Raw genomic sequence first — 25,820 nt, 5'->3', positions numbered from 1 at the left:
CTGTAACATGGAACTGTACAGCATAGTAAAACCACATGTGAAATATGAATATGGGTAAAATTCCATATGACTGTTTTTCTTTGAAATTGAACAAATATATGTTAACACTATGTTAATATCAGCCCCCCCAAAATTATATTAAGTGAAAGAAACCAGACACAAAGTACTACATATTGTATGATTCCTTTTACACAAAATGCAAATATAAGTCAATTTATAAAGATGAAATTAGTGTTATATAGGGTTGGGAACAAGCTGCTAGGGGTGTGGAGTTTTTCTTTTTGGAGTAATGAAATTGTTCTAAAATTTTTTGTGGTGATGAGTGCATAACATTGTGATTATACTAAAAGCCAATGATTATACACTTTGGATAGATCATACAGTATATATCTCAATAAAACTTAATAAATAATTGTACAAGAATAGCCAGAAATAGCAGCTATGTACAGCTGGGGAAGCAGAGAGAGATCAGGATGAAGAATATTCTTGTTAGTTCATTTATTATTATTAAAAAATGAAAATGCTCTAATGATTGAGGTGATAAATGCAGAACTACATGATGATACCAAATGAAGTGTATGATTTATTAACATTTATCAATAAAATTGATGTTAAAAAACACACGAAAGAAGCAATGTAGAGAATTAAAGAGTAAATCAATTTAAGGTGTTTCCTACATTTTCATGGGAGACATATCTGACACGATGCTATGTTCTCAAAGGAATCTATTTGTGCTGGCAATATGGCAATTCACTAAGCACAAATCCTTTTCTTACATGATGCAATAAAAATAACCTATTAAATCACTGAAGCTTCTCCAAATCCCTGTTTTCTCCAAGGTCTCACTGAATATGGCTGGGTCACAAACACACTCTAAAGCAGTCAAATATACAGAGAGGGTAAATTTCCATAGTTATTCCAGGTAATATCCCTACTTCATCAGAGAGAGGGATACATCAGTAGGCAGAAGTAAGAGATGGGTCCTAAGTAGCCAACTAACGGACTTTTGCAGAAGAGGTAACTAAGCTACAGATTAACCTAGCCAATGTTCAACCATTATCTGGGATTTGAGCACAGGTAGTGTAGCTCCAAGTCCATGCTCTCAACAACTTCATCATACTGCCAACACTAGGAAAACAAGAACAGAGTACACTAAATGACTTTCTATCATAAAAAAAATACATGTATTATGGAGAATAAGAAGTTCCATAATCCAGTTTTATGCAATCACTTCACTGAAGCTTATCAAGAATGTGGACGCAGGGATATTTTCTTTACTAAGCACCAATATTCATAGTGTTCTCTTAAATTCAAATTGTGAATGTGACCTCTGTGTGTATATATATGTGTGTATGTATGATATATATTTAAGATGCATCAGTGACCCTGAGACATGAGAAAAATATATAGAAAACACACTTTGGCTCTTTGGAAAAGAGTCAATTAAGTAACAAATCTTTCCTATACATGTTAGAAGGCTTGGGAGAAAGAATGTGGTGTGGCACTTTTAACTTTCAGGTTATTTCCTTTAAAGGTTTGTTATTAATATATATGTAGCAAATTGGAGCTGATGTCAGAATAGTTAATTAGGGACACATAATCTTATTACAATCATGCTAAGTTCCAGTACATATATCAAATTACCTTTCAGTTGCATACACATAGATATAACATAACAGTAGAAAACTCAAGAGAATATTCACAAACATTTAACGCTGTTCTCTTCAGAATATGCCACTTATTTCTTGATCTTTTTTGAAGCTTCTTATTCTAGTGACTGTCTATGAATCAGCATGCTTATATTTCATTAAAAGTGTTGACATAACATGTGACAGAAGTGTTTGCATAGAGGAATGTCTAAATAAGGACTATAATTTAATACTTAGATTTCTCAAAATTTTAAATTTTCCTCTTACAGTAAACCAGGACAATTACACACATTCAAAACTCAATGAGGGGGGAGCAGATTTGGCTCAATAGATTGAGCATCCATCCATCCACCACATGGGAGGTCTAGGGTTCAAATCCAGGGCCTCCTGACCCATGTGGTGAGCTAGCCCATGTGCGGTGCTGATGCACGCAAGGAGTGCCATGCTATGCAGGGGTGTCACCTGCTTAGGGGAGCCTCATGTGCAAGGAGTGTATCTCGTAAGGAGAGCTGCCCCATGCGAAAAAAGAGCAGGCAGCCCAGGAGTGGCACTGTACACATGGAGAGCTGATGCAGCAAGATGATGCAACAAAAAGAGACACAGATTCCCAGTGCCACTGACAAGAATCCAAGTGGACACAAAAGCACACACAGTGAATGGACACAGAGAGCAGACTATGGGGGGGAAAGGGAGAGAAATAAATAAAAAATAAATCTTAAAAAAAAACCCAAAACCTTATAAAAAAAAAAAATAAACTCAATGAGGGAAGTGAACATGGCCCAAGTAATTGAGTGCCTATCACATGGGAGGTATCAAGTTCAGTTCCTAGTGCCTCCTAAAGATAGTAAGCTGGCATGATGGGCAAACATAGAAATCTGATGCAACAAGAGACACAAGAAGAAAAAATACAATGAGAGACTAAACAAAGTAGGGAATGGAGGTGACTCAAGCAATTCAATATGTCCCTCTCACATCAGAGGTCCCGTCGTCGGTTCCCAGTGCCTCCTAAAGAAACAAGGAAAACGAAGAGGCACAGCAAGTGCAAACAATGAGGGGGTGGAGAGAAATAAATAAATCTCTCTTTAAAAAAACTCAGTGTACAGTCAATTAAGGACATATCTTTTTGGTAAAGGATTTCCCGTATGTGTTGAAATGTTGAATTTCTCCACTGTTATTTACCTGATTATTTATGAAGAACAATTCTGAATAAGAGCTTATGATCACTTGGGATGTTGTCATGGGTTTTTCCTGTGTGAATTTTCTGATATACAATGAATTTGCATGTCTCACAGAAGTCATATTAGTAAGTTTTATTAAACTATGATGATAACACTTTAGTATCAAGTTCACCAAACCTGCAGAAGCTCAGTAAAGAACAAGTTTATTTCTCCAACTGTGTATACGGAGGAGAAAGTTCCATTCCAAAGTTAACCTCTGACCTTGACCCTTCCATCTTGTACTTTTTCATGAGTGTATGTGTCCCACGGATTACCAGGGGATAATTTCCTTTCCATTCAGATGAGAGAGAGAGATGGCTTTTGCGTTAGGGTTACCACGTTTATAACATTCTATGTTTTCTCACTGGGTGATTTTTATGATGATTAATGAGTTACATTTCCTGGCACAAAGTGTTTACTTGATTATTTTCTTAGTTTTTCCATAGTATGAGTTTCCAAAAGGTTGATATCATTCAGAATATTTCACATGCACAGGGTTTCTATCTTTGGTGAATTCTCAGGTACCTGATAAACACTGTATTCTGAGACTGAAACAGTGTCCAACTAAGACATATTTCAAGAAATTCTTTCTTGTGAAAGTTTTGACATTTAAAGACATTTGATATTTTGGAGAGGAACTTCTAATGTTCATTTATTCATAGACTTTCTTTCCTGTACATGTTCTCTGCTGTTCTGTAAGGTAAGATTTCTAGTTCTGATATTCCCATGGTCTTTAAATTCAAATATGTAATCCCCATGTGGGCTTTCTTATGTTCTCTAAGGCTTGATTTCTGACTGAAAGTTTTCCCACATTCATCACATTTGTAAGGTTTTTCCCCTGTGTGAGTTCTCTGATGTACTCTGAGATTTGATTTCTGCCTGAAAGATTCTCCACATTGATTACAGCTATAGGGTTTCTCACCTGTGTGAGTTCTCTGATGTTTTCTCAGGACCGACTTCTCATTGAAAGCTTTCCCACAATCATTACATTCATAGGGCTTCTCTCCTGTGTGAGTTCTCTCATGTACTCTGAGATTTGATTTCTGCCTGAAAGATTTTCCACATTCATCACATTTATAGGGTTTTTCCCCAGTGTGAGTTCTCTGATGTCTTCTAAGATAGGATTTCTGGCTGAATGATTCTCCACACTGATTACATTTATAGGGTTTTTCCCCTGTGTGAGTTCTATGATGTCCTCTGAGTTGTGATTTCTGACTGAAAGCTTTTCCACACTGATTACATTTATAGGGTTTCTCCCCCGTGTGAGTTCTATGATGTTTTCTTAGGCCTGATTTCAGCTTGAAAGCTTTCCCACATTCATCACATTTAAATGGTCTTTCACCTGTGTGAGTTTTCTGATGTTTCCTTAGTCCTGAAATACGGCTGAAAGATTTCTCACATTCATTACATTCAAAGGGTTTCTCCCCTGTGTGAGTTCTCTGATGTATAATGAGGATTGACATATAGTCAAAAGATTTTCCACATTCATTGCACTGAAAGGGTTTCTCCCCAGTGTGAATTCTCTGATGTCTTCTTAGACCTGACTTTGCACTAAAAGCTTTCTCACATTCATCACATTTATAGGGTCTCTCTCCTGTGTGAATTCCCTGATGTTTTCTCAGGACTGATTTCTCACTGAAAGCTTTTCCACATTCATTACATTCATAAGGTTTTTCCCCTGTGTGCGTCCTATGATGTTTTCTTAGGTCTGACTTCAGTTTGAAAGCTTTCCCACATTCATCACATCTATATGGTCTTTCTCCTGTGTGAGTTTTCTGATGTTTTCTTAGGCCTGAAATATGACTGAAAGATTTTTCACATTGATTACATTCAAAGGGTTTCTCCCCTGTATGTATTCTCTGATGCACTATGAGGATTGAATTATAGTCAAATGATTTCCCACATTCATTGCATTCAAAGGGTTTCTCCCCTGTGTGAGTTCTTTGATGTATTCGAAGGTTTGATTTCTGGCTAAAAGATTCTCCACATTGATTACAATGATAGGGTTTCTCTCCTGTGTGAGTTCGTTGATGTCTTCTCAGGACTGACTTCTTGCTAAAAGCTTTTCCACATTCATTACATTCATAGGGTTTCTCCCCTCTGTGTGTTCTCTGATGTCCTCTAAGAGTTGATTTCTGCCTGAAAGACTTTCCACATTCATCACATTTATAAGGTTTCTCCCCTGTGTGCGTTCTCTGATGTATTCTTAGACATGACTTTGCACTGAAAGCTTTTTCACATCCATCACATTTATAGGGTTTCTCTCCTGTGTGCATTCTCTGATGTTTTGTTAGGTGTGTCTTCTCGCTGAAAGCTTTGCCACATTCATGACATTCATAGGGTTTCGCCCATATGTGAGATCTCTGATAAACATTGAAAACTGACTGGTAGCCAAATGTCTCTGTACATATGTTATAATCAGAGGATCCCTCTGCTGTGTGACTTCTCTGATAGGTCGGAAGGGCTAAATCAGGGCTGAAAAATTTTCCATATTCAAAGGATTTCATCCCTATATGGATTGTTTGGTGTTCTCTAATGTGTGATTTTAGGCTGAAAGTGTTGCCTGTTATGTCAGATCTTTGAAGTTGAGTGATTCTAGTGAAACTGTCTCCATTTTCATTAGCTTTAGAAATGTTCTGAGAGTCAGAGAGAGTAGATGTATCACATAAGTTTTTCCCAAATTCATTGTATTTATGGGATTTCACTTTTGTGCAGACACTCTCAGATGTAACAAGGGCAGACTGTTCAAGGAAAGGATTTTCACAATCATTATTTTGAAAGGCTTGCCCCAAAAACGGAGTTTTCTGATGCTGAATAAATTCCTCCTTATGAGTGAGGGCTTTCACATTTTTATTATAATGAAAACATTTCTCTCCAGGATTAGCTCTACCCTCCTTAAGATTGAGGAGCCATTTCTGACATACATTAAACTCATCAGTCTTCTCTCTTGAATAGTGACAGTGAGGGGCCAACGTACTTACACCAAGGTAAGTAGGTGGAGTAATGTCACAATCAGAAACTACTATTCTTGAAGGAAAAATGTTTATGCCCAGATTACATGGCATTCCTGAGATATTCTCGTGCTCAGTAGTCAATATTTTGTTGGTGAATAAATCTTGCCACAAGCATTTGCCTTCGTTTTCTGAGCTCTTCTCTATGAGTTCCTCATGTTGACAGTGATCTAAAAATCAGAAAATTAAAAATACTTTTGATGTTTAACACACTTCTTATGGCAGGGGGCATATGTACATATCCCTATTATATACTGGACTCCTTGGTTTCTAGACCAGAACCCCAACAAAAAAGTAATTCCAAATGTTAATTCCCTAAAGAGTTTATTTTTAAAAACAGTGGAAAACGGGGGAGGAAACTAGAAATATTATATGATTTGGCATTTTAAACCATAATTCTCAAATTATTCCTTTGGAATTCCCTATGTTCCTGTCTACATATTGACACCAAAATTAATTCATCATGGCACTAATTTCCCATGTTGTAGACCATGCCTTCATTTTCCCTGCAGTATCATTCATTCATGTACAAGTGGACATGAAAAACTGATGTGTGCAAGTCATTTTTCCAGCTGTATTGGATTCTTTACTCTAACCTGGCAGAATTACAGTACCTTTGTCTACTATATCAAGTATTCAGTGAACCTCTCTAGACTTGCCATTTAAACAATGAATACATAGAAAGAACACATGTATCTGAGATATATAAACGTTAAACAAGTTAGCATCACCAAAATCAAGATGTATCTTAAAACTGATGGCATGTTCATAGTTATATGGACAGGAATTTCTCTTGGTTGTACCTTAAATGATAGTTTACCTTTTAATCAGTGGCATCTTGTAGTAATTTGGTTATCATTAGATAAAAGCAAAAAGCTTTAACTTTATCTACACAGTTATTTCTTGTGTAGTACTTCTTCTATTTCACTATCCTAAAAATGCCCTGTGTTCTACCTATTCATCCCTCCCCCACCCTTCTGAGCCTGTGGCAACCACTGTCTTTTGATCAGTGTTGACAGGTTTTGCAGCTAACACAAGATAATAACTATAAAATCAATAAACCTACTTTGGTTCATGGTTACACTCCCCCCTTATGTTTGTTTACTCTTCAGTCTTGAGGGATTTGAGATGATGTCTGCTCTGACTGCTTCAGGCTGAGAGGGGACTTAGCATAGGTCAGATGAAAGGAACTATTTTGCCTGCAGTTGTAGATATTCCTTGTTTCTTGAGATGGAATTTGTCCATAATCATCATTTTTTGTTGGCTGTCTAGGACAAGCCCAAAGAACTAGAGAGTAGGAGTTGGCCACAATTCTGCTGGGATTCAGGGCTCAACAGGCATATGAACAATCCAGATTTATGTCTCAGAGAGATATATTTAATAGGTATTGTGAGAGTTTCAGATTATTTTTTGAATGATAGAAAGTTTATGTTTTTAAATGAATCTATTCTGTGGATGCGATATCCTTTGTATTAAATTTGATTGAGGGCCTTTGATTACTTTGTAAGTTTGTTTTAGGGCTTTTGATTGGACTATGTCAGTGAGCCGTGACTCAGGTTGAGTCTCCGCCCCACTACTGGGTTTGATATAAATGGAAACACAGAGAAAGACAGACATGGATTAAGGAAGCTGCTGTTGTTTGATCCTACCATTGTAAGAGAGAGGACTAGAGGATCCCTTAAGCACAAAGCCCCAAGAGGCTGGGTTCAGGGGGCAGCTCAAGAGGAGATAAGCCCTGTTACATGCTAGCTTACAGGTGAACTTGGAAAGAAAGCAGAACAGCAAAATGACATAGGAGGCCTGGAAAGAGACAAGCCCTATGCTTGATCTTGCTTCAACACATGGCAGCTGACTTTGGTGAGAAAGCACCTCATGATGCATTGGTTTGGACTTTTCACAGTATAGGAACTATAAGCTTTTACCCCAAATAAATCCCTTTTATAAAATCCCAAATAAATCCCGATACTTTGCATAGACAGCCCTTTGGCAAATTAAAACAGGTATATTGAGAATTATAGGTTCAAATAAAAGGAAAACTCCTGAGTAAGGAAATTATGAATGAGTACAGCTATGTTATATTGGGGAAGGAGATTTTCATATATTCCCCTGTAGAGCCTGCTGAGGGGATGCTGGTTTCAGAACCTCTGAGAACCACTTTTGATCTTACAATTTATACCATCACAGTTTATCTTAACTACTTTGTTTACTTACTCTTCTTTTAGAACATTCTTGCTTTCAAAAATGAGTATGTGAAATTAAAATTTTTTTCTTCTTAGCTCTGATTTATTTATTGCACAAGTCTCTAATAACATTGGTTTTCATTTTTATGACTTTCTGGGTATTGTACAATTTTGATTTTGATAAACTCTTTGGTCAAACAGATTTTTAAAAGATATTCATTATAGATCTTTAGATAATTTTTCTCTTGTTTATTTTTATTGAACAATAACATTTCTACTATCCGGAATTTATTGAAATAACTTAACATTTTGTGAATATTCCACAGTCAAGTAAAGAAAGGTTTATTCCTTGTTCTAAGAGCACAGAACTTTGACATACACTTATTACATTCATTTTATAAAATATGCCATGTCTAACTTCCAAAACAGTGGACTTCAAACTTATTATGTAAAGGTCCAAACAGTAAATGTTTTGGTTTTATTGGTCATGAGGCTTTCTCACAACTAATCAGATCTGCCTTACAGTGTAAATACATAAATGAATGCATGTGGCTGTGTTCCAATAAACCTTTCTTTAACAAAATAGGCAGCAGGCAGGATTTTCCTTGAGGGCCATGGTTTGCCAAGCACTAGTCTAGAGTCTCAGTTGTTGACTACTGGCTCTGGTACCATTGGTTTATATAAAGGTCTAATCCGTCTAAGGAGTTTCTATTTCTACATACTTCTTGAAGTTTTGTGTTTTGTTAATATTGATCATTTACTTGATGCACATTTACTCAAAACTGTTATAATCTCCTTTTTAAATTGCCTTCTTTAGTATTATCAAAATGGCCTTCTATTCTGTTTTTTGACCCGAATCAAACCATAAGTAGATGTCAGATAAATAAACCTTGAATTACTTCTATGCTTACTGGCTTAATATTACACTAGTGTACTTCAAAATTCCCAAAATATGTTATAGGTTTATCTCTTTGATACAATCTTATAGCATTTTTCTTTTAATAAGTGGCTTTAATCCATTTTCCTTAGTTGATATGGCAGATATGTTTGTCTTACTTTATGTTACGATGTGTGTCTGCAACCTTTTCCACAGAAAAGAGTTAACATAGTAGGCTTGAGAATACTATCCTTAGAAAGGCCTGCTTGCAAGGTTGATGGTTGGCTGGCATATGGAATCTTAAATTTCAGGAGGATACCCAACATTCCTAGAATTGATAAAAGTAGCTCTGTACCAAAACTGTTTGTTCAAACAATGTGATTTATGCTGAAGGCCTTCCTTCCTTCTGGGAGTCTGGAATTTTGGTAGATGGTAGACAGAGGGTGCCTATATGACCAGGTCCTCCAAAAAGCCTGGGTCCTAATTCTCTAATGAGTGTCCATAGGCAACAACATTTCACAAGTGCTGTTGTAACTTGTTAAAGGATAATTAAGCTTGACCTGTGACTCTACTGTGAAGGACTGTTGAAAGCTTCTGTCTAGTTTCCCCTGGACTTCACCTCATGTGTCTTTTCCTTTTGCTGGTTTTGCTTTGTTTTCTTCCAATGCACTAAATCTTGGCCATGACTATGACTATTTGGAGTCTTTTGACTTTTCCATGTCATTCATCAAACTTAAGGTGGTCCTGACACAGCTCACTAATAAACATTTCTAGTAACTTTGCTCTGTAAAGAGTATTCGTCTTCTAATAATTAGGATGCACGTATTTTGCTATATTAGCTATTCTTATGATTACGTTATATGTAATTTCTCAAATACTTATTAGATGGTATCTAGGAATTATCTATTATATAATGCTAAGTTTGTTTCCTCTCTCTTTTACCATTCTTTAATTCCCAATTTTGGTTAGGTTAACATTTCTTGATTTTTTATTGTTTTAAGTACATACCTTTAATTTTTCAGCTTTAAATGATACACTTGGCTCTAGTACTGTCAAAATGGGAAATCAACAGGATTATATCCCATGCTTTTTGTTAGATCTTCCTCTCCCACATTTTATTAGATATGCCACTTCAAAAATTCCAAGTAATGGCCTCTACAAAGAGAGTGCTAAAAAAAAAATTCCAACTGTCCACCTGTAATGGAACACTTTGGATCCAACTTCCTTGGCTACTTTCTGCCAGTACTTAATATCTCACCTGTATAGTTCCTGTTTAGAAATCCTTCCTCTAATAACCCTGGGTCTTCTTGTTCCAACATGAAGATCAGTTCTGGTTTTGTAAAGCAGTACCCTGTAAATGGGAAATGATTTAGAACTTGAGTAAACTGCAAGGGCTTTGCTGTCTCTGAATGTGAAGGAAAGCACAATCTCAGAAGTGGCATGCTCAACATGCTCATTTTGATCCTTTAGGGAGAGAAGTGATATGGAAAACATTTTTTTCTGCTCATTAAACTATAATAAAGGTTGAATTTAAAGAAGGATTTCATGAGGACGTCCATTTCTGGTCATGAAAAAGGAAAAAAGAAACTGACTTGCCCATTCATGTCAGACATCTAGAAAATGAAACAAAATATATGAGAGAATACTTTTTGGAGACTGGACAACAAGCAGTGCAAAATGGATTCTTCACAACAGGAAACCAAATACCGTGAGCCTTATCAATATCACAGATTACTGCAGAGTTTCCAACACACAGCACTTCAGAAAGGACTAACAAAATGGATCCTGGCAGTCTCTGTAAATTAACAAGACAGAATTGGAGATTCACAAGAGCCATGAGAACAAGAATGTGAGGTAATATACCAAAGAAGAAAGAGTTGCACTGAGAGAGCCAATCTTAGAGAATTGCAGAAGGTCCTTCCATGCATATGAGAAAACCACCCAAAATTGGGGAAAGAACTAGTAAAGAGGACTAGATTGAAAAACCACAAAAGCACACATAGAGATGGGACAGACTAAAATGAAAGTTCTGAATTAAACATAACAATGCTTAAAAGCAAATCTTATAGGGATCAATGTAATTCCAAATAACTTCATTGCACTGCAGAAATGGCCCCAATTACTGAAAAGAATAACACAAATTCCAGATTCATCAATAGTGAAAGACACAAAAAATCAATCGGCAATTACCAGGTATGAATAGAAGCAGGAATCATGACTCTTTACAAGAAGAAAACTCAATCAAGAGTAACAGAATAAGAAATGGCACACAGATAAAATTAGCACTTAGGGTCATTAAACAGTTTTTGTACTCCACAAGTTCAAGAAAATAAAAGACCATATAGAACATATTGACAAGAGAAATACAAGTTCCAAAAGGGTCCATATTTAAACTCCAGACATAAAAATAAAATATATCTGATATAAGAAAGCAAACAAACCAAGAAATGAATAAGAACACACTAGACAGAATTAATAACAGTAGACAACACATAAGGAAAGATAAATGACATTAGCAGACTGGTTACTTTATGAATAGAGTATCTGTGACCTGTGGGATATTATCAAACAGTCCAATATGTTGATAATGAGGATTCCAGAAGAATAAGAGGAGGATCGAAGAAAAATCATAAGAAAAAATAGCTGAAATGTTCTAATTTTGATGATGCACATAAACCCACATATCTAAGAAGCAAAATGAATTCCAAGCAGAAGAAACATGAGGAAAACCACGCTAAAGTATATTATAATCAAACTGCTAAAAGCTAGTGATAAAGAGAAAATCTTAAGCAGACCCAAAAAAAGTCATGTACAGAGAAACAAGGATAAAATGAGAGCCAACATCTGATCCAAAATTATGCAAACCAGAAAATGAAGTTACATTTTTAAAAACAGAAAGGAAAAAACCTAGAATCATACACCTAGCAAAAATAAGTTGTTTTTGCACAAAAGTTTAAAGACTTTAACACCTCCTGATGTGTATTACAAATAAAGTTAAGAGAAATGCTTCAGAGAGAAAAAAATGATAGCAGGTGGAAATTCAGATCCACACAAAAAAGAGAAAGAACACCTTAAGTTGGAAACATGAGGCTAATTTTAAAATTCATTTTAAAAAGGCAACTGAATGGTAAAAATATAATAATTCATTCTAGGATTTATAACACATATATAAGTGAAATACATGCTAAATACAGCACAAAAGATGGACGATAGAATGGAAGAAAAGTATTTTAAGATTCTTAGACAGAATGTGATAAAATATTATTTGAAGGTAAACTGGTAAGTTAAAGATCAAAAAAAGAAGAAACAGATTAGAGAAAATAGTTAGCAAATACTCATAAGGTAAAATTAAAATCAACTATATAAATAGTAACATCAAACAAACGAATAGATGGTCTAATCATTCCAATTAAAAGGCAGAAATTGACAAGACCCACTACATGATGTATAAAAAAAAATAAACTTTAAATATAAAGACACAAAGAAGTTAAAAGTAAAAGGTATGAAAAAGATACCAAAGAAACACTAATAAAAGAAAGTCTATGTGGCTATAAAATATCTGATAAGGTCAGATTACACAATATACCTCTAACAACCACTAATATAAAAAAATAAGGACAATACTGAGTGCTTGCAAAGTATAACCAGAACTCTCATACATTGCTGGTGGGAATGCAAAATGATACTGCCAAGCTGGATATTAGTGCAGCAATTTTTAAAAAAACTAAACGTATACTTACCATACAACCAAGCAATGATACTCCTAGGTATTTATCCCACAGGAATGAAAACCATTGTCTGTACCAAAACCTGTATATGAATATTCATAGCTGCATTATTAGTAATAGCAAAAAACTAAAACGAACAAAATGTCCTTCCATAAGTGAGTGGCTAAAGAATCTGTTAAAAAGTCATATACCGGAATACTAGTGCAGCAATAAAGGGAATGAACTATTGATACAAACTACAACTTGGATGGATCTCAAGAGCATTATGCTGAGTGAAAAAGCTAAACTCAACAGATCATAAATCTATGAATATAATTTCTTGAAATGACAGAATTATAGAGATGAAAAACAGATGGGAATTGCCAGAGATTAGGACTGGTGGGAGAGGAGATAGGTGTGATGACAAAAGGTAGCAAATAAGACATATTTGTGGTGATAGAATAGTTCTGCCTCTTGATTGCAGTGGTGGTTACACAAAAGTGATAAAACAGCACAGAACTATTCATTCTCATTGTACAAATGTCAGTTTATTGGTGCTGATGTTGTATCATAGTTATATAAGATGCAAACATTGGGTAAAACTTGGTGAGGAATACAATTTTGATTAATTCCTGTGAGTCTATATTTATTTAATACAAAAAATTTTTAGAAAAAGTATTTGGAAAAAAAAAAACTACCCTTAGGGAAAATAAAAAGTCAAGCCAAAGACGGAGACAAAAATTTGCAAAACATATGTGATAAAGTTCTGAACCTGTAAACTTAAGGCAAAAGAGCAAAAAACTAAACAAAAAACTTGGTAGTCATTAGGGGGTAAAAATTAAACCCCAGGAAGTTATAAATAGAACAGCTGACAACAGTAAGACTTAACAAAGCAAACACTGATAATCAAAGAGCAGTAAGCATTCTCCGACTTTGCTAGTGGATATGGAAAATAGAATAGCCAGTTTGAAGTACACAGTAAGTTTGATAATGTGACTTTTTCGTGTGAAGATACAAATACAAACAGCCAGCAAGCCTACTCTTAAATACTTACACAAGATAAATGAAAACAGATGTTGACATATAGGCTTGTATTCAAATGTTCGTAGCCATGTTATTTATAATAGCCTCAAACTGAAAAAGAAAATGCCTATCAATTGGTAAGCAGAATATGAATACAAAGGGACTACTACTCAGTATAAAAAAAATAAACTAGTAATACTCACAAACACATATATGCTTTCCCTAAAGCATTAAAAGTAACAAAATCCAGAAATAAGAAAGTATATACTTTATGATTCCACTTAGGCAAAATTCGAGAAAAGGCAAAACTGTCATAATAGGAATCAAATTAGTGGTTGCTGGGGTTGGAGAGAGAAACGATAAAGGGAGAGGACTCATGGTGAAAAGCTACGGGAAAACTTTTTTGGTAGTAGTAATCAACTGTATACATTTCTCAAAACATATTAGACTTGTACACTATTTTCTGTTAAATACACCTCTACAAACATGATTAAAATTTAAAAAAGAAAAAACACAAATGCACTCAATAGGGTATTACATGTGAGGATCTGCTCACCCACTGAGACAAGGTGGCTGTAGTTCTCCAGCATCACATCTCTGTACAGGGTCCTCTGAGCAGGGTCCAGGTGCTGCCACTCCTCCTGGGTGAACTCCACAGCCACGTCCTTGAACGACACTGAGGCCTGAAACAGCACACTGCTGGTCAATCTGAAGGGTCCAGAAACAGGTGACATGGAACCCACCTTAGGAAATGAATCTTACCATGTTTACTGTTGAGTGTTTCAAACAAAATGGTCAAAGAATGCCTATGATGGTCCTAATCTTGATGAAGAGAGTTCTCCACATAAGGTCAGGGGAAATGCTTCAGGTGCTCTGGCAGACAAAGAGAAAAAGAGGCAGACAAAGAGAGAAGCAGAGAGTGATTCTCAAATTTAATATTTGATACCACTTCTGTACATGTTCTCACAGTATAAAATTTCATTTTTAATAGTTTATTTCTGGGATATAAATAATTATTTTGATTTTTTCCAAATAAAATTCATTTTATTTATAGAGAAATTCACAATGATATGTCTGTTATTATTTTCTACTTAGTTTTAAATCCATATAATGAGAACATTATAATTGCACAAAATGAAGCGATATAAAATCTCTACATGGGCATATTACAATTAATGACAATAATGTCTGTCATTTATTACATGCTTCCTATATGCTGGCAAATGATTTTTTAAAAATACTGACTTGTATCAAGCTATACACTATCTTGACTTATTAACTCTCATAGTTTACATGTAAATTTTTCTGGATTTTCTACATACACAATCATCTAAAGTCTAAAAAATGGAAGTTTCATTTCTTCCATTCTAATTCTTATATCTTTTATTTCTTTTTCTTTCTTTATATCCCTCATTGAAATTTTCACATTGAAATTTCCAGTAGTATATTTTCAATATGGGGGAAAGTCTCATGTATTAAGTTATTATTTTACCCTAGAAGGTTATTTTTAGATACCACATAGCAGATCGAAAGATCCCTTTTACAGATAAAGCAGATACAACCCCCAGATATTGGTTCCTGTGAGGGCTAAAGAGACCCATGGGAGTTATGGTCATGGCCAATGGGGTCAACTACCAGGGCAGATGGCCCCTCTTTGGAAATGGTGTTTATGTGTGATGAATCTGGACTCAGATGGGATCTCCCTTCATAAGACTTTCATGCTAATGTGCTGGAGGTGCAGTTAACGTTGGGATTTAAGATATATTTAGGGGATTTGAATCTCTGGACTGACAATGTGATAGCCAGGTCCTGAGCTTCAAGAGACTCCAGCACCTACAATCTGATCTATTGGACTTACCACACTCAGCTAAGATGGAGTTGAAGAAGGACAACCACCACACCATGGAGCCTAGAGTGATTACAACTGAAAATGGGAGGATTGCATCCAGCATCCATGTGGAATCTGAGCCTCCTCTTGACATAGAGGTGCAATGGACACAACCAATCCAATGTCCACATAGAAGAGGTGGCATTGGATTGGGAAAAGTGGACATGGTGGACGATGGGTATGGGGAAAGGCAGGAAGAGATGAGAGGTGGAGGCGTCTTTGGGACATGGAGCTGCCCTGGATGGTGCTTCAGAGGTAATCACCGGACATTGTAAATCCTCACAGGGCCCACTGGATGGAATGGAGGAGAGTATGGGCCATGATGTGGACCACTGACTATGAGGTGCAGAGGTACCCAAAGATGTACTTACCAAATCCAATGGATGCGTCATGATGATGGGAACGAGTGTTGTTGGGGGGGGGGAGGGGGGGGTGGGGGGGGGCTGAATGGGACCTCACATATATATTTTTAATGTAATATTATTACAAAGTCAATAAAAAAAAAAAAGATCCCTTTTATTTTATTCACAGCATATTAGGAACTCTTATCACAAGTGGGTATTATATACTCTCAAACTCATTTACTACACATAATCATGTGAGCACATGACTTCTCTCCTAAACTGTTACTGTAATAAATTACATTGGCTTTTGATTTATACTACATACCTTTAATATCAGTAACTTTTGCAATGATATATTATCCTTTTTAAATACTTACTGATTCATTTTATTTATTGTAGCTCAAAAATAGACATACATAGCCACAAAGGGTTAAAAGACATCAAATATCATGAAGGTGACAAACTAGGTATTGAAATGCAATGGAATGATCTAGGGAACAGAAGAGAAAGTAAGAAACAGACACAAATATATATGAATTTGTAATACAGGTGGTATCTCAAGTAAGTGAAGAAAGGCTGGATGTCAATGTCAAAGAGATAACCAAAAGGTCTTCTGGGACACAAAAGTTAGAGCTATACCTCATATCACAAAGCAGGACAAAATTAAAATGTATAAAAAGACTGAATCTAAGTTAATCTTGGTGGTTACCATGGGTCTCAAGGGGAGAGGGAGAGAGGAATAGAATAGATGGAACATGGGGCATTTTGGGGGCGATAGAATTGTTCTACCTGATCTTGCAATGACGGATACAGGACATGTTAAATTTCATCAAAAGTTTTGGAAGTCTGTGGTCCGAAATATAAAACATAATGTAAACCATTGACCATGGTTAGTAGCATTGTTTCAATATTTGTACATCAATTTTAACAAACATACCATCCACACATAAAACGTTATTAATAGAGGGAACAGAAAAGGGGGTAGGATGTTGGGTATATGGGAATCACCTATATTTTGTATGTGATTTTCTGTAACCTAAACCTTCTTTGAGGAAAATATGAAAAAAATAAGACACAGGGAATAAACGGAAGAAAATATCACTGTACATTTAAGACAACAGATCTTACAGTGACAAAAGACGTCAATTTTTTTTTACTTTTCTATTTTTTTATTTCAAATTAAAAAAATTTTTTTTGCATTTTATTCATTATTTTTAAAACTATTATTTCATTTTCTTATTCATTATATTTAGTTATTTTATTGGCATCATTTTTGAAGTTTTGGATCACAGGTGATTACAATTGCAGCAGGGGAGGATCATTGGTGCAGGTGTCAGAGACGGGGGATGCATGGGAGAAGGTTCACCTGGGATATACCTAAAAGGCATATGAATGTGTTCAAGTGTTCATGTGGCATTGTCACGGTGGGTGGAGATTCACACAATAACAGAAAGAATATCAAATTCCCATCCTGGGGAGCTCTGCCACATTTTAATGGGACAGCAAGAATCCCCCACGTATAGGGGCAGTGACTAGTGAAGGAGGGTGGACTATTAATGGGTCCTTGATAGTGATGACTGTACTTTTGAACCTTCACTTTTGAAATTGAAACTTAGCCTAGTATTAAAGGGTGCCTAAGAGTTACCTCCTGAGAGCATCCTTCTTGCTCAAAAGTGGCCTCTGTCTAAGCCAAACTTAGCATATAAATTCAGCATAGGACATGACTCCCAGGGATGAGCCTCCCTGGCACCAAGGGATTACTACCAAGCACCAATTAGCAATGCAAATGGAAAAAGACCTTGACCAAAAGGTAGAAAAGATAAAGACAAATGAGTTTATATGGCTAAGAGACTTCAAATGAGTTGGGAAGTCATCCCAGAGGTTACACTTATGCACATCTCAGCAGGATCCCACTGACTGCCACAGTAAATATTGTCTCAAATAGTGGGGCTACTGAGGGCTCTGGAGACAACAAGACACCATAGGCAGTGCAAACAGCTCAGAAGTGTGGCACCCTGCAAGTAGGTTCTACTTTGGAGTTTATGCTCTGCAGTGTGACAGAGTTGGACTCAGTTGTGGTTTCCCTACACATGGCTCTTCTGATCCTCCTATTTGAATCTACAGTTAGTACTAGAGTTGATAGGTGTATGTCCAAGAGATGTAAATCTTCAGGCTTTCCTTGTGTGAGTTGGGCCCTGAATCTCAAATGTTGCAACTCCTCCTCTCCAATTCACTGGACTCACCAGGACAACTAACAAGAAGATGATGATGGATAATGACCATCCAAAGGAACAGAGAGAGTCTGCAACTGCAAGCAAGATAGTCTCATCCATCTGCCTGATGGGATCTAAGCCCCCTCTCAATTAGAGGCAGAGTGGGCATCACTATCTCAGAATCCTTGGGATTGGGGAATGACAGATGGACAGGGTAGATTTACTGTTATTCTAACGGAGACGACTTGTGATTCTAGCAATGGAAGAACTTTTATCATTGATTTGGAGGCAGTGGCCACTGGAGGTTCTGAGTGGAGGGAGAGGGAAAAAGTCATTGTAACATTTTTGGGACATTGGAGTTGTCCTGAATGATACTGCAATGACAGATACAGGCCATTACATATCTTGTCATAAGTTACAAAATTGCTGGGAGATAGTGTAAACTACAATGTAAACTACAATCCATGCTTAGTAGCAATGCTCCAAAATGTGTTTATCAATTGTAACAAATATATCACTAATGGAAGGGATGGTGTTAATGTGTTAAAATGTGTGAAGGTAGGACTGAATCTAAAAATGAAATCCATCACATGCTAGAAGATACCCAGAATGATTCTTTACAATGTACAATGGAAGATACTCAGCTTTAATTCAAATTCCAGGAATCATAAAAGAAAAAGAAAAAACTGCTAAATTTCATAACATAAAAATCTAATGTCTTTATGGTAAAAAAAAAAATCATAAGTAAGGCATAAGTACAAATGGAAAACTAGGAAGTTTTGAAATTTATATCACAGAATAGGGCTATAAATTCATACTATATACTATAATTTAAAAATCAACACATCAATAGAAAAACGGATAAAGGATAGTTCAATAAAAAGAAATACAAATATGCCATAAACACAAAAATGATGTTCCACCTCATTCATGAGAAGATAAAAGCTTATAAAACTCATTGGTGTGTAAAGTAAGGGGGAAATGGAAAGGAGAAATGAGTTTATATGGCTACGAGTTTCTAAAAAAGAGTCTGGAGGCTGGCAGAAGGTTTGCCCTCATGCACAACTGAGCAGAGTCAGAGAGACAGATAAAGCAGATACAACCCCCAGATATTGGTTCCTTTGAGGGCTAAAGAGACCCATGGGGTTATGGTCATGGCCGATGGGGTTAACTACCAGGGCAGATGGCCCCTCTTTGGAAATGGTGTTTATGTGTGATGAATCTGGACTCAGATGGGATCTCCCTTCATAAGACTTTCATGCTAATGTGCTGGAGGTACAGTTAATGTTGGGGTTTAAGATATATTTAGGGGATTTGAATCTCTGGACTGACAATGTGATAGCCAGATCCTGAGCCTCAACAGACTCCAGCACCTACAATCTGATTTATTGGACTTACCACACTCAGCTAAGATGGAGGTGAAGAAGGACAACCACCACACCATGGAGCCTAGAGTGATTACAACTGAAAATGGGAGGATTGCATCCAGCATCCAGGTGGAATCTGAGCCTCCTCTTGACATAAAGGTGCAATGGACACAACCAATCCAGTGTCCACATAGAAGAGGTGGCATTGGATTGGGAAAAGTGGACATAATGGACAAAGGGTATGGGGAAAGGCAGGAAGAGATGAGAGGTGGAGGCGTCTTCGGGACATGGAGCTGCCCTGGATGGTGCTTCAGAGGTAATCACCGGACATTGTAAATCCTCACAGGGCCTACATGATGGAATAGAGGAGAGTATGGGCCATGATGTGAACCAATGTATATGAGGTGCAGAGGTGCCCAAAGATGTACTTACCAAATCCAATGGATGTGTCATGATGATGGGAACGAGTGTTGTTGGGGGGGGGAGAGGGGGGGTGGGGGGGTGGGGTTGAATGGGACCACACATATATATTTTTAATGTAATATTATTACAAAGTCAATAAAAAATAAAAAAATTAAAAAAAAAAAAACAAACTCATTGGTGTTATCATGATTTTATCACATCAGTAAAAACTCAAAACGTTTGACAGCATACACTCTATTTGGAAGACAGGGCAAACAGGCACTCATTCTGGTGGCTCTACCTACAAAATCTGACTGCTTCAAAGTCCCACATCTACTAAAACCCTTAAGAACATATTTATCGGAAACGGACTTTGGCCCAGTGGTTAGGGCATCCGTCTACCATATGGGAGGTCCGCGGTTCAAACTCCAGGCCTCCTTGACCCGTGTGGAGCTGGCCATGCGCAGTGCTGATGCGCGCAATGAGTGCCGCCCCACGCAAAGGTGTCCCCCGCGTGGGGGAGCCCCACGCGCAAGGAGTGCGCCCGTGAGGAAAGCCGCCCAGCGCGAAAAGAAAGAGCAGCCTGCCCAGGAATGGCGCCGCCCACACTTCCCCTGCCGCTGACGACAACAGAAGCGGACAAAGAAACAAGACGCAGCAAATAGACACCAAGAACAGACAACCAGGGGAGGGGGGAAAATTAAATAAATAAATCTTTTAAATAATAATAATAATAATATTTATCTTTAAAAGATACATAGATCACACAAAATGTTACATTAAAAAATTTAGGAGGTTCCCATATACCCCACTCCCCACACTCCCCACTTTTCCCACATCAACAACTTCTTTCATTAGTGTGGTACATTCATTACATTTGATGAATACATTTTGGAGCACTGCTACGAGCCCTATACCCATAGGAAGGTTGCTCCAAAGCTAGAATGTCAGATTTTTAATAGGTGAATCTATGATTTGTAAGGCTGACTAGATCTTTTGACCCTTTTCCATTTCTGTTACTGCAGCTGAACTCAACGTTTTCTGCATTTTTCCAGAAACTGCAGAAAACGAAAAAATCTCAGGTGAGCTCTTTATCCATTCCCCACTTTGTATTTTAACAGGTTTAGGAGGTTTTTTAAAAAATGTATTAGAAGGACAATGTTGAGGTGATATTATCTATCCATGTGCAACTCTGAAATGATCATGCAACCTTAAACCTGCAGCTTTCCATTGGGTGAATATGAGTTTTCTCAACTGATTTAATAATAATGCAAGTGTCCTTCTGACAAATAAACACAAAGAAATAAAATTTAAAAATGATTAATTGAATTACAGTACACCGAAGGATAAACCATTATTCTTTCATTATTAGGGCACACCACTTATTTTCTCAGCAATATTATTTATTCCTTGACATAGAAAGTCCACAGAAAGCACACTAAAATAAATGGGGATTTAAAGCAAAGATTTTTAATTATATGTTTTAACTGTCCTGCAGCTTCTCAAAAGGACCTTTTGATAAGATGTTTGTGGTGTCTTATCTGTAAGAGAGTGAACCTCACTGTTTTCCTCTTGGCTCTACACCAACAAAATTAATGTCACTGGACAAGTTACTGAATTTTCTCAGCAATTCCGCCTCTCCTTCTAAGCTCTGGAGAGATAAAAAGTCAGAGGAGCATTCTCTTCCAGGTAAGATTCCAAATCCCAGAAATCACTGCTTCCTACCTCATGAGGGCTATTTTGTTCCCAGGGATCTGGGTCCTGGCCTTGGGAGACAAATTCATTTTATGGGCTAAAACTTGAGTTTTGGAATTCGCTATAAGATTTAAAACAACGATAGCCTGTCAATGCAGGAAGTGTAGGAACTTTGTCTGACCCAAGGGATCTGAAGAGACCAGAATGCACCTGCCTCGTGGTAGTATGCCATTCACAGTCACTTCACATAATACCACTCTCTGAAGTGCTGTGAAGGCTATAATTCTGTGTTTTAGGCAGGTGTGATATTAGAAAGAACCTGAAATTGGGAGTAATGCACACCTTTGAATCCACCAACTTGACCCTCAAAAAAAAAAAAAAAAAAAAAAAAGCACGATTATACCAACCTCATAAACTGGCTGTGTGGTTTATATAAACCACCTAATAAAACAGCAAAGTTCTTCAAAATATAAAAGCCGTTGTTACGTATTCATTGTTTTGTACCTGGCACTTGTATACTTATAGATGACAGGTATGTAACTTTGAAAACTACGCCCTGAAGCAGTTCATTTTCCAATGAGAGAACTCTTACCCAGGTTCCTTATCTCGTCCCTGGTGACAGGTGATAGACCTGGAATTTACTCAGGTCTTTCTCGCTCCAGAGCCCGCAGATCTAAGATCGGCTGCGGCTGCCACGTTCACAGTCAACGTTATAAACACACACTGAACTCCCGCCTCCAGCATGGGCTTTTCCCGGGTCAAGCGGCACCCGGAAAGGTCACAAGGTCCCTGCACAATATGCTTGCACCGAGAACGAACAGCACCCCCTGAGCCACCGGAAGCCGTGGGGCCGCAAATCGCCCCCACTGGCTTTCCCCCGGCAAAAGGGCCTGAAAGGGGTGCGCACGGACTACAGCAAGAACCGGCTTTTCCACGGATGCCCATTCTCGCTCCTCGGACGCTAGCCCGCCCCTCCGGGCTGGTCCGCACTTGCTCTCACCCGCTGGGCTTACCCTCTACTCGGAGAAGACCCCAGCGGTCTGGACAACCTTCCCCAGAGGTCTTAGTGGGCGGAACGAGGAAGCGGAGGTAGGGCACCGCAGAAACAGCCCAGAATTTCGTTCCCATAGTGCTGCGCGGCGAGTTTACTGCGACTCCAGACTACATTTCCCACAAACCTCCGCGCCCCATTTGAAGGACTCTAATGGCGTTTCAGCGTTTTAGAAGGTTGGAGAATTTTGAATCTCTGCTGCTCAGGTTCTCTCAGAGCCGCAGAAGTTAATGGGCCAACTTGAACTCTACGGTCAAAGGCAAAGCGTGATCCCGATCGGGTTCCGATGGAAATAACCTTTTTTCGTAAGACATTTGGAGAAAATTGTGGAAACTTCAATAGGAACAGTATTAAAACACTAAGAAAATTATTTTTCTTAAATGTGGGGGGAAATGTGAATTGCGTAGGAAATTTAACTGATTTCTTAAAGGCATGCTTAGTGACGCATTTAGGAGTGAAATTATATATGAAGTAAACTCACTTCATTTATCTCGCTAACAAAGCCCAGGCACTTCGACCCCAGAGCCGGTACTGGTTGCCTCTGGGTGCCAGCCCGAGGGTTTTAAGCGAGGGGTGAGTCTGGTGCTGCCGTCCTATCGTATATAAGAATACTGTTGATTTTTATAAATTAAAGTTATTTTTTCCTGAATACTTTTATTTTATCAATGAACTTTCACATTATCTTGGATTTCCATGCACATAACGACAAGTTTGCCTGCTTTCCCCCGTATTTATAATTCTTAACCAATTACAAATAAGTACAAAAATATTAGTGGCACTTTATTAAATCACTCATAGTAGTTTTCAACATAAAGATCACTAAGGGAGAAAAAGAGATTTAACAAATATTTGAATACCTGCTGTAAAATAAACGTCACTAGGATTGTAAAATGAAATAAGGCATAAAATTCCCTATCTCCACGGAGTTTTGATCGAGATTGCTGTGAGGAGTCCATGTGTCAGTTTCCCCACAAGGAACAGATTCCTGGATTCCATAGCTAATGTAACCCAGTTTCCTGCAGAACAAACATTTCATTGTATCTTCTCGACATCTGAGCAGTGACTATGAGAAAAGAGATGACTTTAGGGCAAACATAATAGATTTGGCCATTTTCTAACTTTGAATGATCCAGTGTACTCTTTATTTAGCCAATCCACACCCACAACCCACATACAAACTGCAACTTAGTCGGTCAGAGCCTTGCTTTCTTTTTCATTCCAAGAAAATACCCATGATACAAACATCCATTATTCTGAGAAGTGGTTCCTGGAACCCTGAGTCCAGATGCTGCAACCGGATTCTTAAGAAACTGCTGGCTAGAAACCAGTGGATGAGTCTAGTCACCAAAGTTACCTATCAGCATTGACATCTTTAAGCTGGTGTTTGTTGTTTGTTGTCAGGAACAGCTGCAGAGAAATGATGCTTGCGATGGGCACTTGTTCCTGGGGGATCTTAAAAGCCACCAACCTTGGTATTGAAAGTTAAGATATTTTATGACAGCTTCAAAGACTTGTGCTACCTCATCCTTCCAAATGATTCCCTCAAATAAAATGCTTCAAACCTGAAATATGAGAACTAAGTCTTATTTTCATGAATGAATAGCTCCTAGTTCCTTGGATAAAAACTTCTAAGCCTCAAAATGATCTAGCTGATGGGTGACACTTTGAGGTTTTGTGAGCCCTAAGATTACCATAGAGAGGAGAATCTCTTTCCATGTAAGATCCTGCTCAGGGAATTGTAATGACTGCAGGAAGGCTGTGGTTTGTTGTATCAGGACAAACTGAAGGTTAGTATTTTTCACTTACCAGAGAATTAAAGTAAAATTTTGGAAGAATTCCATAAATATTATCAGGTTAGATTTCCTGAATGCTCAAGAGTTAGTAAAAGGTTATGAGTAATCTCAAAATACTAACAGAAGTGATGAGTTAATTCAGAGTTCACACATCAACTCGCACAATATGTAGCATTTTCAGATTGCTTCTTTCCCTTAATGGTTTTCATTTCATGTCCTTTCATGTCTTTTCACTTGACTTGATAGCTCAGTTACTTTTATCTCTGAATATTTCACTGTATGGATGTACCACAGTCCCTTCATCCATTTACATCATAGCTGTTTCCAATTTTAAGGAATTATGAATAAAACTTCATATGAATTATGAATAAAATCCTCACAGTACATCAGCAAACTCACAGGGGACAGATGTGCCCGATGGATGGCGGCAGTGGCCACTGGGCGGGTCTAGCCTGGGTTTACAGTGCAAACAGGCAGCTTGGACCCGCCCACCCCCTGTAGAATACCAGCTCTGCGAGGCGTTCGTGACCAGCAGGTTGCCTGTGGCTACGCACACGCACAAGTATTAACAGATGAAGGCCAAGTGTATGCGTAGGTGCAAATTCCTATGGCCAACTGGGCACTGGCAATAAAAGTGACCACCCTATCCTAGCTTCATCATTGTGGACAAGGACAGAATTATAGAGATTGCGGCTTATCACTCTGCCCACACATCTACCGCCGAGACCCAGGACGGAAACGTGTACCTGTGGCGCTAGTGCCAGGGCCAGTCGGTGACCCTGCCCGCGCCCTCACCCGCCTCTACTGCCCAGCCGATGTGTTCGCCTGCTTTGCCACCCCCACGCTCACGTGGCGCCTCCCCTCTGTGGAACCGTTGACCACCTCACAGTGGCTGAGTCACTGAAAAGGAAATTTGACGACCCTGACACCACAGACCTGAAATTTCTGGGAGCTGGAATGTAACTTTATGCACACAAAGTCCTTCTCAAAATTAGGTGTGAGCATTTTCCGTCGTCATTGGAGCACAGTGAGGATGACATTGTAGAAATGAGTGAGTTTTCATACCCTGTTTACAGCGCCTTCCTGGAGTACCTGTACACAGACGGCATCGGCCTTGCTCCGGAGGCGGCAGTAGGCTGGATTTGGCCACATTTACAGAGAAAATCGATTGAAAAAGCCCCGCCAACAAACTATCAAGCAAGGAATCTGCGAGGAGAATGCCATTGCGCTTCTCTGGGCCGCTGTGAAATACGGCGCTCAGGATTTTGAAGAATTCTGTTTCAGATTTTGCACAAGCCATCTGACTGTAGTTAACACCGACTGCAGGATTTGTGGAAATGAACCACGATCTCCTGGAGAATTTTATCAGTAAACCAAGCAGAATTGGAGCCTTTAAACATTGA

The 25,820-nt window shown here is 38.0% G+C and overlaps 1 protein-coding gene and 1 pseudogene across 4 annotated transcripts; one reads left to right on the top strand and one right to left on the bottom strand.

The window, feature by feature from the left end:
• Positions 1 to 272: 272 nt before the first annotated feature.
• On the bottom strand, positions 273 to 22,707 carry LOC105744233 (zinc finger protein 782-like). 4 transcript variants are annotated; one of them, XM_071216610.1, is made up of 7 exons: positions 22,587 to 22,693; positions 14,427 to 14,537; positions 14,221 to 14,347; positions 13,696 to 13,775; positions 12,675 to 12,744; positions 10,193 to 10,285; positions 273 to 6,047 (listed from the first exon to the last, which is right to left on the bottom strand). In XM_071216610.1, the coding sequence occupies exons 6-7, from the start codon at positions 10,251 to 10,253 to the stop codon at positions 3,523 to 3,525; spliced, it is 2,586 nt and encodes an 861-aa protein (XP_071072711.1). In that variant the 5' UTR covers positions 10,254 to 10,285; positions 12,675 to 12,744; positions 13,696 to 13,775; positions 14,221 to 14,347; positions 14,427 to 14,537; positions 22,587 to 22,693; the 3' UTR covers positions 273 to 3,522. The 4 variants fall into 4 exon arrangements, with proteins under 4 accessions (XP_071072711.1, XP_071072712.1, XP_012378292.3 ...); XM_071216611.1 differs by lacking the exon at positions 13,696 to 13,775 and having other exon boundaries at positions 22,587 to 22,685; XM_012522838.4 differs by lacking the exons at positions 12,675 to 12,744; positions 13,696 to 13,775 and having other exon boundaries at positions 2,945 to 6,047; positions 22,587 to 22,707.
• Positions 22,316 to 25,820, top strand: LOC105745541 (RCC1 and BTB domain-containing protein 2 pseudogene; annotated as a pseudogene).

The sequence above is a fragment of the Dasypus novemcinctus genome, chromosome 8, assembly GCF_030445035.2.
Source record: "Dasypus novemcinctus isolate mDasNov1 chromosome 8, mDasNov1.1.hap2, whole genome shotgun sequence".
NCBI classification, from domain to species: domain Eukaryota; kingdom Metazoa; phylum Chordata; class Mammalia; order Cingulata; family Dasypodidae; genus Dasypus; species Dasypus novemcinctus.
The sequence above is the reverse complement of the archived record's forward strand: the minus strand, read 5'-3'. Positions and strand labels throughout refer to the sequence as shown.